The sequence below is a fragment of the Eleginops maclovinus genome, chromosome 6 (assembly GCF_036324505.1).
Source record: "Eleginops maclovinus isolate JMC-PN-2008 ecotype Puerto Natales chromosome 6, JC_Emac_rtc_rv5, whole genome shotgun sequence".
NCBI lineage: Eukaryota > Metazoa > Chordata > Actinopteri > Perciformes > Eleginopidae > Eleginops > Eleginops maclovinus.
In genome coordinates, this window is record NC_086354.1 from 9,732,124 (window position 1) to 9,749,079 (window position 16,956).

The following is a 16,956-nucleotide window of genomic DNA, read 5'->3' on the forward strand; positions in this document are numbered from 1 at the left end:
ATCAGAATGGAAACTATTTATGATGGATTTATGAATAATGCATGCACCTGAAACATGATAAAAATCCAAATTATCGGATGACACTTCCAGCCAGGGAGAATGAATACATTTAATATTTCAACAGATTTTAACTTCACCCTTTACTTCTTACTGCCAACAGGACAATCCAAGTTATCTAGTGAGGCAAATGAAAAGAAAGTAAGGCAGATTTATTTTTATAGAATAAAACATTCAGTACTGAGAAACCCGTGGGGAATAGTCAGTATAATCCTCGATGTGTCAGCAACAAGGAGCGGCCTTCAGAAGAAGTATTGCTTGACTAAATACCTTTCCACAGTTATCTTACTCTGTGAAGTTTCCATGGCAGGCGCTGTCAGAACGCCTTGGTCTTGCCATGGATACAGAGCTTTGTGATAAATGAAAGGCTATCAGAGGGACAGGGACAAAACAAGAGGAATGAAGTGAAATGCATGTCTCTGAATCGGAACTCCTTTCCATCTATCTGCTTCAATATCTGTCATCGTACTGGCATGTAGCAGCCTCTTTTTAACACTAAATACAGCCCTATGAAATACATTACACTTTTAGATTTTATATATCAAGGAAAATATGAGGGACTAGGAATGCCGGTTGATAGGCCTCCTGTCCAAATATTGTCACAAATGAGTTGTATAATCTGTTTGAAAAGTCAGAGTGGCAGAAAAAAAATGTTTCTCACAACTCAATCAACTTCGATATAGTAAGGGCTTTTTCTACAAACAAATAGTATGAGGGACGCAAACATCACTTCTGGACAAATGTACGGCCACGCCACCTTTCCAAACGAAGCGGAAAATAATAGTTTCTTCATGTCTTAAAGCTGACTCATATATTGCACCTCAAACAACAAATACATCCAGAGTTACTGTATCTTTACTTCCTCTAAAGAAAAAAGGACCGTAAAATAAACAATCTAATTCAGAAAAGAGAGTTTCAGTGTAAGCTGAATGGATTTCCACTCAATTGCTTCTGGTGGACGAGTGGCAGGCAGCAGCCTGCCACTCGTCCACCAGAAGTCCCACCAGGCATTCATCCCCTATTTATTCAGAGCTCCTTAAAAACAAAGCTGTCTATGCCGTCTGGCGGTCTATTTGACACAATTTTCATATTTCAGGAGTAATTTACACAACGAAAGTCGAAAAGTAAGAGGGCACAGCACCCCCGGTTTAGACAAAACCCTGGAAATGTTTTTGAAAGGTCAGACTTTAAACGTCACTCTCTGACACTATCACATCCTTCCTTTCAGTGCTATACAATCTGTATATGTTTTCTATTTCACATTAATTACAGGGAACTTCTATTTATTGAGGTACTGACACAGAAGACTATGTTTTAGTTTGCTATCTGAAGCATAAACATAGCTTTTGCACCCCATTATAAGGCCCTGGGTTTAGCTGCTCCCGCAGAATGCTTAAAACCAGACACCCTTTCCTTTCGTTACTGAAAGAAAATATTTTTTATGTAGTTTATTTACATTTTCTTTGGAAAAATCCATCTTCATAAGCACCAACGGACTATGCTTCTAGATGTATTGGCTACTAAAACTATAATGAGTTATTATTCAATTAGGCAAAGAGTTTAAGCTGTAATAATAATAACAGTCAAAGGGTACTGTGTCTCACAGCACTCGGGGCCTCTTGTTTGGTTGTGCTTGTTGAGCAGCTTTCTTTTTTATTATGTGACCTTTTGAAGTGACATTTCACTTATTTGCGATTAGAGGGAACTTGACCCTGACCCATTTATTGCTTTAAAGGGTTGTTCTCTAAGTACTGCAGCCGAGCAGCACCACCACAATCCAAAAATAATTGACTGTTTCCACAAGGGTTTAATTCAATATAATGGACCCAACTCGAACCTTTTAGCACCACATTACAAAATTGCCTGCGGTGCGTCCTTTGGTGCTGGTCTTTATATGTTGGAAAACTTTATTACCATAAAACTGCAGCTAAGAAGAACAGATTCAGACACGTTTATTAATCCGCGGACAACTTTCTGCCTACAGTAACAGCTTATTTTTCAACAGTGCATGTGCAGCATCGAAAATGAATGATGAAAGTAAAAAGTACATCTGTTAAGTACTGCACTTAAGTACCATTTTAAAGTACTTTATTTGAGTATTTCCATCTATGCTACTTCACACCTCTGTACTCTGCTACATTGAAGGTCAAGCGTTATACGTTTTACTCCTCGAAATGAATTTGATACCTTTAATTAAGAGGTACTTTGCAGAATGAGATTAATAATACAAAATATTGAAAAGCATACACATTCATTATGATTTATTACTTTGGATAAAGGTGAGACCTGACCAGGCAAGGTTTATAGTAGTAAAACAATATCCCACATTCAACATCAAAGCAATGCACATATTGACATCAATATTAAAATATGATTTAATACAATATTATACATTACAATGTAATATAATATGGATTTTTGGGTAATTTACCGTTCTACATAATGACTGCTTTTACTTTTAGTTGATGTATTTACTATTTTACAATGTGTTAAGTATGATTTTGATTACAAACATGTTACTTGTTAGGTTATATTATATATTAGTATTATTAATAATACATATTAATATTATACAGTATGTATAGACAATGGCTTTACTATTTTAAACTAAGTTAAATATTTGAGTAGGAACTTTCTCAACCTTCAAAAAAGTGCTACAAAATCACGGTCAAAAAATAATACATAGCATCTGATCCTTGTGCATACATGTAGGCTACAATGCAAATGCTATGGATTTCCACTCAATTACATGTAAAGAAACTGTAAAAGTAAATTTTCTGAAAGATAAGTAAAGACGTCACTACAGTAACTTAAAGAGGGTGCTAGTCGCCAGGCAAATCAAAGATGACAGCATGCTGCTAACCACCTAGCCGATCATATAAAATCTAAACAAAGTATTCAAGCTGTTATGATGAGCGGCTAACCTTGATGTGTCACATTAATTACAATGTGATTAATAATTGATAGCCAATGGGGCTGTATTTCACCGCCTGGAACGTGAAAGTTTAAGCCACAGAGACCCGAGAGGGTCTCCTACAGCATAAATAAACAATCCGGAATAACACATGATTAATATATAATATATAATGAATTACCTTGAGAGAGGACCCACTGATTGAGTTTGACGTGGTATAGCACAGAGCGAAGACTCCAGTGCTGAACCAGGGGGTAGCCAGACACCTCGCTGTAGTTCACCATGCCTGCAATAACACACACAAAACACATGTATTAATATGGATTCAGTCCTTGGAGCTTGATAAAGCGTATGAAAAATGTACTATCAATGTGTTATTTACTCCTTATAGCGGAGGAGATTGAAGATCAAAAGGATGCTCTACATCTTATTCTTGTTTACTGTACCTGAAGATTTGTGAAGAATATTTCATAAATATTATATTAGATGACAGGAGAAGCTAGCTAAGTCTCCGGTGTTAGATCAAAGTGATGCCTGATCTACACAAAAGGCAGAAAATAATAAAATAAAATCTATTCAGAAATAGTGCTATATTAAAAAGTGCTGTGGAATTAATTTATGTTTGAATACAGCTGAGGCCAACATCTCAATTTAATATCAAACATCAATATTTTTCATATACCTCCTTTTTCTGAGAACAGTATATATTTGTTTAAGAATTTGGTCATAGTGAATCTGGTGTTGACACCCATCGCTGTTCCTTATGTTCAATAAAAACTATACAAGGAATACAAAGAAATGTATCTTTCGTTCTTATTTTTACATCAACATTTAACAGGGATCCTGAAGTGATCAAAAAGGAAAATGCTTTGAGAAGGAAAACTAGCATAATAACTTCTTAATTAAGAAGCTATTACCTCTCACAAAAAGAGCAGTGTTTTGTAATTATTCAATTTAATCACATGTATAATATGGCACTATAACAAAGAGATAATTGTGATTCATTCATTATGAATAATAATTAAGTTGTCGCAGCCTGGACTCAGAAAGAACAACAATTTATACTCAGAGAAAAACAGCCAATAAGGCTGCTTCTAAGATATTTTGACCAAGTGTAATCTTCAGGCAATTTTTGCAATGTTTACTTGATAAATGATGTTTAGTTCAGGCTGTTGTCAAACGCCGTGGGAAATCAGAATTGATTTATTGTCACATAACATTGATACTTCAGTAACTATATTTTGGTTATTTTAACCAAAAACCCAAACCTTACCAAGTAATTATTTTTTCTTGACTTAACCAAGTTTCCTGAATAGATTAAAGAGGTTGTGCTAATTTTCAGGTTCATATTTGTATTTTGTGTCTCTACCTTGACATGTTAAAATGTTTTAATGTTAAAAAATGTATGTTTGAACAAAAGGTCATGCCAATCCAGCAAACAAGACATTTCAGTAAGGACCAACATGGTCAACCTGCAGACAGACTATCCACGTGCAAGGCCATGCAAGCCCATGCTAGCCTTGATGCTGACGTACTCTATAAAGGTGCAGAAAATAAACAGGGAGTTTCTAAAATGACGTGTCGGATACACATTGATGCTGCTCACCTGTATCCATAGGCTGTGAACAATAATCAAGCACAAATATTTGTCTCTGCCTACTCAACCACAACATACGTATGTGTTAAGAGGTTTTTGCTTCAAACTACGAACCCAAATCAACTTGAAAAAACTTGGTCACCTGCTTCAGCCATCAATCCCCCACCTTAGGCAAAGCAATAAAACATGTCATACACTACACAAAGTTCTTTATATGTGTGTCATTCTAGCTGAGAAAAAGACTAATGTAGTGTTCCAACCGAGTGGAAATAAAAGCATGGATTACTTCCTAAGTCCTGCCGAGACATTAATCCTCCAATCCTTGCTATGTTAGAAAAAATGGTAGAATGCAGACCATGTAATTGATTTGACATGGCTGTTACGGTTTAAAGCTGTGTCTAAGATTAAACTAATATTCCTGACTTGTACTTTTTGTTTTTAACCCTCTTTAGCCCCTTCTGTTTGGTCTGCATTTCGCTTCAAAAGGTTACGGCGGATGCAATTATCCATTTGTTCAAATGGGACTGCATAGTTGCTTGGTGACGGGAGGTAATGTGGCTGATTGAAAGTAATCATGCAAGGTCAAAAAGTGTCTTAATTGCTGGTGGACAACGTTTACAAATCATTTCACTTTCGAAGGTAAGTTTTGGCCTTGATCGTTGTATAAGGCGAGGATTGGTCTGCGGATTTCAAGGCTTATGAAAAATTACCATATGAAAGGAGCTATTCGGCTGTAAATCTGTTGGCAAAAATGTTTTGCAAAGGAGTGTTTTAGTAAAGCATCAACACAGCAACTGTGCTGCTTAAGATTCTGAATTATGTCCTCTGGAGTTCTGCAGTCAAAAGTATTACATTTAACCAAATGCCTTTAATGTAACAGTGGATGGGAATTCATTATTTCTACATGATATTGAAATATTACCGGCTGATTTAATATCATGAATTGTGTAACTTAAGATATTGAATTCATTGGAATTCAAGGTGGAGAGAAGTTCAGATGTATTGGTTTTAAGGGGATTGATCTGCATGGCATTGTCACTAAAAAGACCATGTGCATTTTTGGTATTGTTTCTAAAGTTGTTAGAGAATACACAACGATTTGTCTTTTGTTTTCCTTAAGGTGGAATTTCTCTATATTAATTTAATGTTGTGTTGAATTGTGTTTTTCCCCATTTGAGGTTCCTATTCTGGGACCACTTATTTACAAGAGGATGAATAAACACTAGCAGCTGCAATGACAATGGTTAAACATTAAGTATGCGTTCATGCTGCTTATCATATTGTTCCTTTAAAGCTCTGAAAATTGATTTAGCCCCATTTACTTTCCCTGCTTAAATCAATAACGCCCGTCTCTACCACCTGGAGAACTCACCCATATATGAATGTGTTTCATTCTCATTCACTGCACACTCTAATCAAAGTTACACACACATCCTTTTCCAGCGACCATTAACCTGTCATGTTTTCCACGCATACAAATAGTGTGTGGCAGATGCAATTGGACACATAAGGAATAGGAAACATTCATCACACAATGAAAGGAGAGACCTTGCTGTTCTAAGACCGCTACGCATTGACGGACCAATCCGAGTCCTTTTCAACAGGTTAATTAAAGAGAAAAACAAGCAGTGATGGAGCAAGGATTGTCAATGAACATGAATTGGAAGAAATAAATAATACCTCCCCCTTCTCCTTTGGTGAGTCCTGCAAACATACATTGATTTATTTATTACATGTATCTTCACTTGTTTCAATTAGTGGCAAGACCCCCTTAATTTTTTCCATGAGAATGCGGGATCAGGCCTTCAACATTAACATCATTTATATTGGGCCCTTAGCAGAGCTGTGAAGTATAAATCATCTCGTCTCCCATAGCAACTGACAGCCCGTGTCATGCTGCAGGGGTTGGATTACAGCAATACATCATTGTGACTGTCCCCCACCCCCACCCGGTTCACAAGCACATCCAGAAGGTATCTGGGTAATGCTTGTGACTCAGACACGTTTTCGCAAACCACAGACACGGAAGAGGGAAACAAGCGGGAAAAGTGTGTGTGTGTGTGTGTGTGTGTGTGTGTGTGTGTGTGTGTGTGTGTGTGTGTGTGTGTGTGTGTGTGTGTGTGTGTGTGTGTGTGAGATATTTTGTTTTGCTTGTATGACAAAGATACATTGAGAAATAAAAGTCAGGTAATAGAAAGGTGAACGCAGCTCTGTAAACGTAGCAACACATGTTGTCTTTAATTGAACAAATCACCATAATAACACTAAAGTAAAAACACTGCTTACACTGTAGATACAGCATTAAAGCTATTTTTACTGTCAGATGTTAGTTAAATAAAATAAAAAGGAAACACAAACATTTTTTTAGTTCTTTCAGTGTATGAAAAATAATCCTTACCCTTTATTTATCATATTCACTTACGAGTGCAATGAGTATTTTTTGACTTTTTTTAATAATATATATCCAATTTGTAATGTATCCGATACAATATATTCATTGGGGAAATAAAGGTAATATTTTGAAGAAAAAACTTGAAATATGCTCATTAGAAAATAGCAAAACATTTATTTTAAAAAGATTAATCTGTGCTTGCCTATCAAAGGGTTAAGACTAAATTTAGATGGAGTCGGTTGTCGTTAACTCAAGCTGTAACAATTTGAAATAAAACAAATGACATTTAGGTAGGTCACTTAATTCAAACCTGAATTATCCAATCAAATTTCCAATTTCACAGTTACAAGTTAGGAACTAATTGTCCTTCGATGTTCAGTATGTTTATATTTTATTGTACACATGCTTTGATTGAAGTAGTTATAACATTTCCAAATCAACTTATTTTACAAATGTATTCTTACTGTGTTTATGCATCATAATACACATAAGCAAATTCCTACTTAGAAATACATTTGTGTCATGAGGACACAAATTGGATATGAGAAATGAGATGCGTGCAAGGCCAGTAACAGTTCCCTTACAAGCATGCTGAGAAAAAAGCCTGGCACCACCTATGGACTTGATGAATAAGCCTCTAAAATGTGATGTTCCTGCATTGTCCTCACCTTCAGCTACATCCATTTATCCCCTCTTATGGGAAATGGCTCCCCGGAACGATAGATATATATTCCCCGGCACAGATAGCGAGAGCACACCACTACATAACCTCCCCATCCCCATCCACCCACCCCTGCCTCTCTTAGTGAAAATGAATAACAAGCCCAAAACATATACAGTAGCGCAGCGTATTCTTCTTCTTGCTGAAAGGCCTTGTCTCCCTTTTAGCCCTGGGGTGCTCTGCTCTCATTGTCTGACAGAATGATTAATTTGACTGAACTTCACTTTGCAAACATCCCAAGTTCACATTCATTTCCTTTCCATCCAGTCGGCGCCAGAGTCTTTAAGAGAAGCAGCCTGGTCAGGGCTGCCCTATGTATTACAGCTGATTGCATTTAGGAAAAAAAAAAAAGAAAAACGGGCATAAAAATCTCTTTCAAACCAAAAATGATTTGCCTAAAAGCAGTTAATGGTGGAGCAAATAAGGCTGTCGTACAACTCTGACATGAAAATAAATGTAATGCATCGTTTTATTACAAAGAGGAACGTGTTTAGTATAGTATGTTTTCTTCTACTGCTACTATTGGTTGTATGCTTTCGATCTTATAAATGTAATTGCGGACTTCCGGTGGGGTAGAATGGAGTAGGCAGTGTCGAGTCTAGCTCCCGTTACTTTTATTAATTTACTATTTCAAATCCCCATAGTTTTGTTTTTGGCCATCGCCAAGTAGATAATTATTCCACTCTGAACGCTTTGGTGCTGGATTATGGCTTCCAAACAACTGAAATCGGGCAAAAAGGACCAGTCTGCCAAGGGCGACCTCGCGGCGGCAACTGGTGGTCACTTCAACATGGCGATCTTGGCTAGACAACTGGAGGAACACCGGAATGCTATTTCTGCGGATTTCAAGGCTACTATTTCTACGCTCGAAGCCAAATTAGACTGCATTCAAACCACAGTCTCCGACCATACCCACTCAATTAATTCGCTTGAATCCAACGCTAACGAACAATACGGACGCATACAAAGTTTGGAATCAATGTGTGCAAAGCTAACTGAGGATAATACCAGGCTACAGGCTAAGCTCACGGACCTCGAGTCTCGCAGCCGCCGTAACAATATCAGGATCGTTGGCCTACCTGAGTCCATCGAAGGACCTCAACCCTCCATCTTCTTCTCTGAGCTTCTGTCTGAGGTCCTTGGTGACGGCGTTCTTGAGTCACCACCGGAGTGCGACAGAGCACACCGTACACTCCAACAAGCCAGGACCGGGTCAGAGACCGAGACCCGTGGTCATCAGGCTCCACACATTCCAGCAGAAAGACAAGATCATCCGTGAGGCCAGAGCTAAAAGAGGCAAGCTCCAGTACCGTGGGACCCCCATTGCAACCTACGAGGATTATCCGTCTGAAATAGTGGAGCAGCGCAGGGAGTACCAAGAGGTGATGTCTGAACTCTATCAACGGTGCTTCAAGCCAGCACTGCTTTTCCCTGCGAGGCTTAACATCACACTGAACGATGGAGTAAGGAAGAGACTTTCCTCCGTTTCTGAGGCTAGGGATTTTATTGCAGCAAACTGTTCTGGTATCGGCTCTCATGCATCCTCTTCCGTCTGACTGCTGTGGTAACGTTGGCATAGTACTGTAGCTTGGTAACGTTAGCATAATACTGTAGCTTGGTAGCGTTAGCCCAGTTTACTAGCCCGCCGTGGCTACTTCAGTAACTTGTCTGACCTATTAGTTCAAATGGGTTTTTATTATGGCGTTAGCACGGAGACAGACATGTGTGTTTTTTCACGGCTAGTGGTTATGTTCTTGGCCGGTTTTCATTGACTTAATATTGAATATTTTCCTTTTTTGTTCCTTGCCATTATGAAAGCCTGTTGACAGGTCACGTGACATGTTGTCCGCGGACCACTGGTGGTCCGTGAGCGACCCCTAATGGTCCGTGAGTATTTTGGTAAAATGTCACATTTGAAATTAATATACTATAAGTTTAAAGTGTTTCTCAAACTGTCTTAAAATGACTAGTATAGAGTGTAGCATAGATGTAGCATAGCTACGTAGGTTCGTAGATACGTAGCTACGTAGGTTACGATCTTACGTCATAAATGATTTGCACGGTCAATTTGAGCTGTCAACTGACAAGATGGATCGATGGCTAAAGACAGGGTCAGTTAAAAGAAAATTAAATGACAAATCTGACGTGACAGTCAAGGTGCATCGTCCTGATGCAGGAGATCCAGCAACTACAAGTGGTTCAGCCGCAGCGACAAGTGATTTTGTGTGCCCAGGAGAGCGGTTCGCCGTCTAACCACCACCCGGCTGAAAGCTGTGAAACTCGGCTTGATCGCGGAAAGTCCAGCGCTAAAGTGAAGAGAAAATATCACAGCGACTACATAAAATTCGTATTTTTCTGGACTGGAGATGAAGAGGATCCCAATCCACACTGCGTTTTGTGCTACGAGTCGTTGGCTAACGAGGCTATGAAACCCGCCAAGCTCAAGCGTCATTTTGAGAGCAAACACAAGGATTACATCGGGAAACCTTTAGCATTGTTTGAGAGAAAACGTGATGAACTTAAAAAACACATGACGAAGGCGCCCTCACATTTTTTGGCGACGTGGGAAAATGCGAAGGCTAGAGAGGCATCATACAGGGTACCCCTTCTCATCGCAAAAACAGGGAAACCTCATTCCATAGGTGAGAATTTAGTCAAACCAGCTGCCAAGGTTATGGCTAATGTATTGTTTGGGGAGAAAGCAAGCGACGAAATTAACAGGGTCCCCCTCTCCAATGATACTGTCCAGCGGTGAATAACAGCCATGGGCGAAAATGTGAAAGATCAGCTGATCACACGTTTACGCCAAAGCCAGTTTTTCACACTGCAACTGGACGAGTCAACTGATATCGTGAATGAGGCAAATCTGCTGCGTTTTGTAAGGTACATTTATGATGGCGGTGTGCAGGATGAATTTCTGTTTTGTCGTTCCCTGCCGACCAACACCACAGGGGAAGCCATTTTTGACTCAGTCAACGATTTCATCCTGCAGAATAATATCGACTGGACACGATGTGTTGGTATTTGCACAGATGGTGCAACTGCAATGACTGGGAAACACAAGGGACTGGCAGCACGCGTATGCGCAGTTGCACCTTGCGCCACAGCAACACACTGTTGCATTCACAGAGAACAGCTGGCTGTGAAAAAAATGCCACCATGCCTCAAATCAGTACTGGACGAGTCTGTGAAAATTGTTAATACAATAAAAACCGAAGCACTGAACACACGTCTTTTTAAAGCTCTGTGTGATGAAATGGGAAGTGAACACACAAAACTGCTTTTCCATACTGAGGTCCGCTGGCTGTCGCGTGGGAAAGTTCTCACCCGTCTATTTGAACTGCGCGATGAGGTGATGTTATTCTTGCATCATACTGATGAACTGTATGACAGACTGCATGATTTCCAGTGGCTCTCAAAATTGACATACCTGGCCGATGTCTTTAGCACACTCAATGCTTTGAACTTAGCGCTGCAGGGAAAAGCCATCACCGCCTTCAATGTGCAGGACAAAATTAAAGCCGCACGCCTCCAGATGGAATTGTGGTGTGTCCGTCTGGATCGCCAGGAGTTTGACTGTTTTCCGACGCTTGTGGAATTTCTCCTCACTGCAGATGAAGAGCTGGACGGCGGCACAGTTGAAGCCTTCAAGGAACATCTGCAAGGCCTTCACTTTCAGCTGGGAAGATATTTCCCAGAACTAGATGCAGGCTATGAGTGGATCAGGAATCCATTTGGGGACAAAACGCACATCGAACACGTCAGTTCCAAGCTCCCATCAAGACAGGTTGACAGCCTTGTGGACATCGCATCTGATGGGACACTGAGGACGACTTTCAGAGAGAAAAGCTTGACGGACTTTTGGGTCCACGTCCAGCCTGAGCACCCAGAGCTGGCTGACGCTGCTCTGAAACTGTTGATGCCATTTCCAACCACCTACAACTGTGAAGTTGGTTTTTCTACACTTGTTGGTCTGAAAACAAAGCAGCGTAACAGGATCAATGTGGACTGTGATATGAGACTAAAACTCTCCAGTTTGGATCCAGACATTGTTTCACTGATGTCTCAGCACAAGCAGCACCATTCCTCCCATTAGGTAGCAACAGAGACACGCAGTGTATGAGTGAGTAAACAATGCTATTTGTAAATGTAACAGTGTAAATAATTACCTTGTGTTTATTGTTAACTTCTTGTTAAACTTGGGCCTGCAACCGTAGTTTTACTGTATTTTATTTTTGAAAATACACAGCAGAAGTTTGTGTCGTACTAAATGCGGTGCATTTTGCGTATCTCTCTGTTCGCTCGGACATAAACTCAGTAATACATGTAGTCTATGTTTCATATGATGTGTAAAATCTATCAGCATTTACCGTTTAAATCGCATGTGAACGAAATGCTTGTAGAATCCGTAGTTGTATTTGTATTGTTGATTTAATGTGTGAACGAGCAATATAGAGAAGGTCACATAAAGCTGTTATTATTAGGCTGTAATTTGTAATATACTGTTGGAGTAGTAAGCAGGCCTATTGTATTTATTCTAGTTTATATTTAGTTATATTTGGTGTATATTTAGTTATATTTCTCCTTCCTTCTTTGTATTGAACTGTTGCACCTCAATTTCCCTCAGGATTAATAAAGCTTCTTAAATCTTGAATCTTGTTTTGGGATATTGGGGGAGTTAGGTTGTCCGTGAGTATTTTTTTATTGGTTAAGTGGTCCTTGGTCTGAAAAAGTTTGAGAAACACTGCTCTAGAGGGAGCAACGGCTCCATAGATGTGGAGTTGTTGCTCTAGATTATTTTCTTGTCCACCTGTGCCTTTACCATTCAGAGACTTTATTCTGCACTTTATTTCATTTCCTATTATGTCTCATGTAGGGTATCTGAATGGATAAAATACATTGTATTTATTTGTTGAACCGGCTGTTCATGCTGATTTTGATGTGTGTTTTACTCTCTGTTCTCAATGTTTTGGCATTGGCATAGATTTATCTGCATAATATTTGACAATTTCCTTTTCTCTTACCCATCCACTTGTTCTGTATGGGATACTATGGGGGTGGTTTACTGTTTAGATAGGGAATAGGACCCCGGAAGACTAGTGTTAGTGTAATTACAAGCGTTAGTGTAATTACATAGATCTGAGCCAGAGTGCTTGATTATGTTGTGTATTTTGGGTTTAGCTCTAGGTATGGCCACATGGGTTTTTCTTTTCTTTTTTGTTATTATCATTACTATTAGCATTTTCCGTCATCCTCTCCTCTCTCTCCTGTGTATGCAAGACAGTGTTTGTCCAGGTCAACTTGTCTTCGAGGAACTTCCTAGATGGTTTCTGCCATGACAACCATAGGTAGAGGAATCCGCCTGATTTCCTGGAATACTAAGGGCATGAACAACGCTCCTAAAATTGGTAAGGTAATGACACAGCTGCAACATCTTCAAGGAGATATCATATTCCTACAGGAAACTCATCTTAAATCTTCTGATACCCGTCATATTAAGAGGGCATGGATGAGCCACTTGTTCCACTCAAAATGTTCCCACAAAGCCAGAGGGGCAGCAATTATTATTCACAAGAATGTCAGATTTGAATTGACAAATTCAATATCAGATCCTAATGGTCGTTAGGTCATAGTTTCGGGCATGCTACAGAACACACCAGTAATACTAGCTTCTATCTACGCTCCCAACTGGGATGATGACAATTTTTTTGTGAACCTCTTCGCTCGAATTCCCAACGCCGACAACCATCGTATTATTATGGCCGGGGACTGGAATTTGGTCCAGAACGTGAGTCTCGACAGGTCATCGCTCACACAATCTACTCTCTCCAAATCGGCCAAGGTAGTATTGCACTATGCATCACAATTAGGACTCTCAGACCCCTGGAGATTTATTAACCCACAAAGTAGAGCCTTTTCCTTCTTCTCGCACAGGCACCACACTTTTTCACAAATTTATTTATTTTTACTCGATAACAATTTGATTCATCTGGTCAATTCATGCGAATACCATTCTATAACCATCTCAGATCATTCTCCCACCTCAATTGACATTAATTTCCCTCTTGGTAGGTCCCCCCCTCCATTATGGAAATTCAGTTCTCCCCTGCTGTCAGACAGTGAATTTAAAGACTATGTTTCCACTCAGATTTCTTCCTACATTGAAATTAATGACACCTCCGACGTTAGTTGCGGTATTCTTTGGGAGGCTGTTAAGGCCACTGTGCGGGGACAGGTCATTTCGTACACTGCATGTAAGAGAAAGGATGAAAAGACTAGGCTTTCAGAAATCTGTGATGAGCTTCGCTTACTTGATGAAACATACTCCTCCTCTCCCTCCCCTTGTGTCTATAAAAAACGCCTCCTGCTACACTCAGAACACGATCTTCTGATGACAGGCATTGTTGAGAGACAACTGAGACAGTGTAGGCAGCGTTACTTTGAGCAGGGCGACAAGGCTGGTAAACTCCTAGCTCAATAGGCTCGTGCGGCCAGTGTGTCCAGATTGATTCCCCAAATCAGATTATCTGATGGCAATCTTACTTCTAACCCAGCTGATATTAACAGGTCTTTCTTGGAATTTTACACCAATCGCTACACTTCTGAATGTCCCCCGATCCCCGCCATGACCCCCAATCCTCTCGACTCCTTAACATACCCCAAAATCAACGAGAACGTCGCTAGCAAATTGGGCAGCCCCATCTCCACCCTTGACATACATGATGCAATAAAATCAATGCAAAGTGGGAAGTCTCCTGGGCCCGACGGCTATACAGTCAAATTTTATAAGGCATATTCTTCCAAGTTAGCCCCAATTTTGGCTAGAATGTACAATGACTCTCCAGACAGGCCAATTGCCGGAAACTTTGTCCATTGCGTCCATCTCCTTGCTTCTCAAGAAACACAAAGATCCTACTTCCTGTGGCAGTTATAGACCAATCTCACTGTTAAATGTGGACTGTAAGATACTGGCCAAAATACTGGCTATCCGCCTCCAACATGTACTGCCAGATATTATTTCCCTGGACCAAACAGGCTTCATGATGGGGAGACACTCTTTGTTTAACACAAGGAGGTTGCTCAATATAATTTTCTCTCCTTCCTCTAACACCCCCGAAGTCATAGTGACACTTGACGCAGAGAAGGCTTTCGATAGGGTTGAGTGGGGTTACTTGTTTTTTATTCTTGATAAATTTGGTTTTGATTCCTAATTTATTTCCTGGATTAAACTCCTATATGCCTCTCCATCTGCCTCTGTACACACCAATGGCATTCAATCTCCCCCTTTCTCTCTCCAACATGGTACGCGCCAGGGTTGTCCTCTTTCGCCACTGTTGTTCAACATAACCATTGAACCTCTCGCTATCTGGCTCAGAAGCCATGATAGGTTTGAGGGCATTACGCGTCACGGCATGGTTCATAAACTGTCTCTATACGCTGATGACCTTCTTCTTATGATCTCGAACCCCTTATCCTCTCTCCCCCCCATACTGTCGATTTTAGATCAATTTGGCCGTGTATCAGGTTACAAACTAAACATTCAAAAGAGCGAAGTATTTTTTGTAAATAAAATGGCAAAGGCACTTCCCCAATCCATATTCCCTTTTAAAAGGGCTGTGGAGGGATTCAAATACCTGGGGGTGTTGCAAGCTCTTTTAAAGACCTGTTCCCTAAAAACTTTCAACCACTACTAGATAAATGCAAAGCTGATATGTCCAGGTGGGCCTCCTTTCCCCTGTCTCTTGCGGGTCGCGTCAACCGTATAAAGATGGTCATCCTGCCAAAGTTTCTTTACCTTTTCCAACACATCCCAGTGTGCATTAATACATCTTTTTTCACTGATCTTGATAAGCAGTTGAATGCGTTCATCTGGAACAACAAGCCTGCGCGTATTAGAAGGTTGTGTCTCCAACTCCCTAAATCAGAAGGAGGCCTGGCACTCCCCAACTTTCGCCACTATTTCTGGGCCTCTAACATTAACAAACTCCTCTATTGGGCTAACTGTAAACTTTCAGACCCCTGCCCACCTTGGGCTATATATCGAGTTGTCAACTTCTGCTTCTTTACACTCTATAATCTGCTCTCAGCTCCCTGTAGCGACCCATACAAATTTGAGTAACCCAATTGTTACTAGCACCATAAGCATTTGGCTCCAATTCAGGAAACAGCACGGGTTACATAGAGCTTCAGTTCATGCCCCAATTTCAAACAATCACCTATTCTCTCCATCGTGTACTGACCCGGCCTTCCGTGTTTGGTCGAACAGTGGTCTTGCGACGCTTGAAGACCTTTACGAGGATGGAGTCTTTTCATCCTTTGAGTTCCTGTCAGTCAAATTCAACCTGCCCAACAGTCATCTCTTCCGTTTTCAGGCAAGTCAGGCACTTCATCCAAAAGCAATTTCCCCATTTTCCTAACCGCCCTCCCGAATCACCAATTGATACATTTCTCACACTCGACCCTGATCAAAAGCGCTTGGTTTCAGTTCTCTATGGCCAGATTGGTTCCCTGAGTCCGAATCCTATGGTACCTCTTAAGGAGCTCTGGGAGCGTGATCTAGGTAGCAACATTTCCAATGATCAATGGAGTGACGTTCTCAACCTAGTCCATACATCATCCATCTGTGCTAGACATGGCCTACTCCAGTGCAAGGTGCTCCATAGAGCTCACTTTACCAACGCTAAGCTGGCTAAAATATTCCCAGATCAGAGTGATGCCTGTAACAGATGCAATCAATCCCCAGCTGATCATCTCCACATGTTCTGGACTTGCCCAAAGCTGGACAAATTTCGGTCTGACATATTTGGAACCATTGAACAGGCCTTTAGCACAAAGATAGACCGTAATCCACCCTCCTATGACTGCACTGTTCGGCCTCCCCCCATCTGGGAATATGCCCACTACTATACGCCGTGTCATTGCCTTCACCACTCTACTAGCTAGACGCTCTATTCTCCTCAAATGGATACATGCTTCCCCACCAACACATGATCAGTGGATACGGGATGTCTTACAGTGCCTTCAGATGGAGAAGTTAAGATTCTCATTAAAAGGATCTCTGAAATCCTTCCGTACTACCTGGGACCCACTATTAGGCCTTATCAAAAAACTCCCTATCACTTCTGACGCTGAGTCGCAGGTAGCTCTCTGAAAGGGAAAAAAATAAATAAATAAAAGTGACCGTCATGTTACTGCTCTTCCACCATGGCCCTTTGTCTTTTGCCCTATACTACTCCCACTATATTTCCTTCTCCCTCTTACCGAAACCTTTTATT

General features: G+C 40.5%; 1 protein-coding gene across 2 annotated transcripts in view; it reads right to left on the minus strand.

Moving 5' to 3' along the window:
* Positions 1-16,956, minus strand: part of astn1 (astrotactin 1) — a 337,331-nt gene that overhangs the window by 131,795 nt on the left and 188,580 nt on the right. For both annotated transcript variants that reach the window (XM_063885659.1, XM_063885658.1), the window contains one exon: positions 3,153-3,257. In XM_063885659.1, the coding sequence (XP_063741729.1) occupies positions 3,153-3,257 (105 nt within the window). The remainder of the gene's footprint in view (positions 1-3,152; positions 3,258-16,956) is intronic.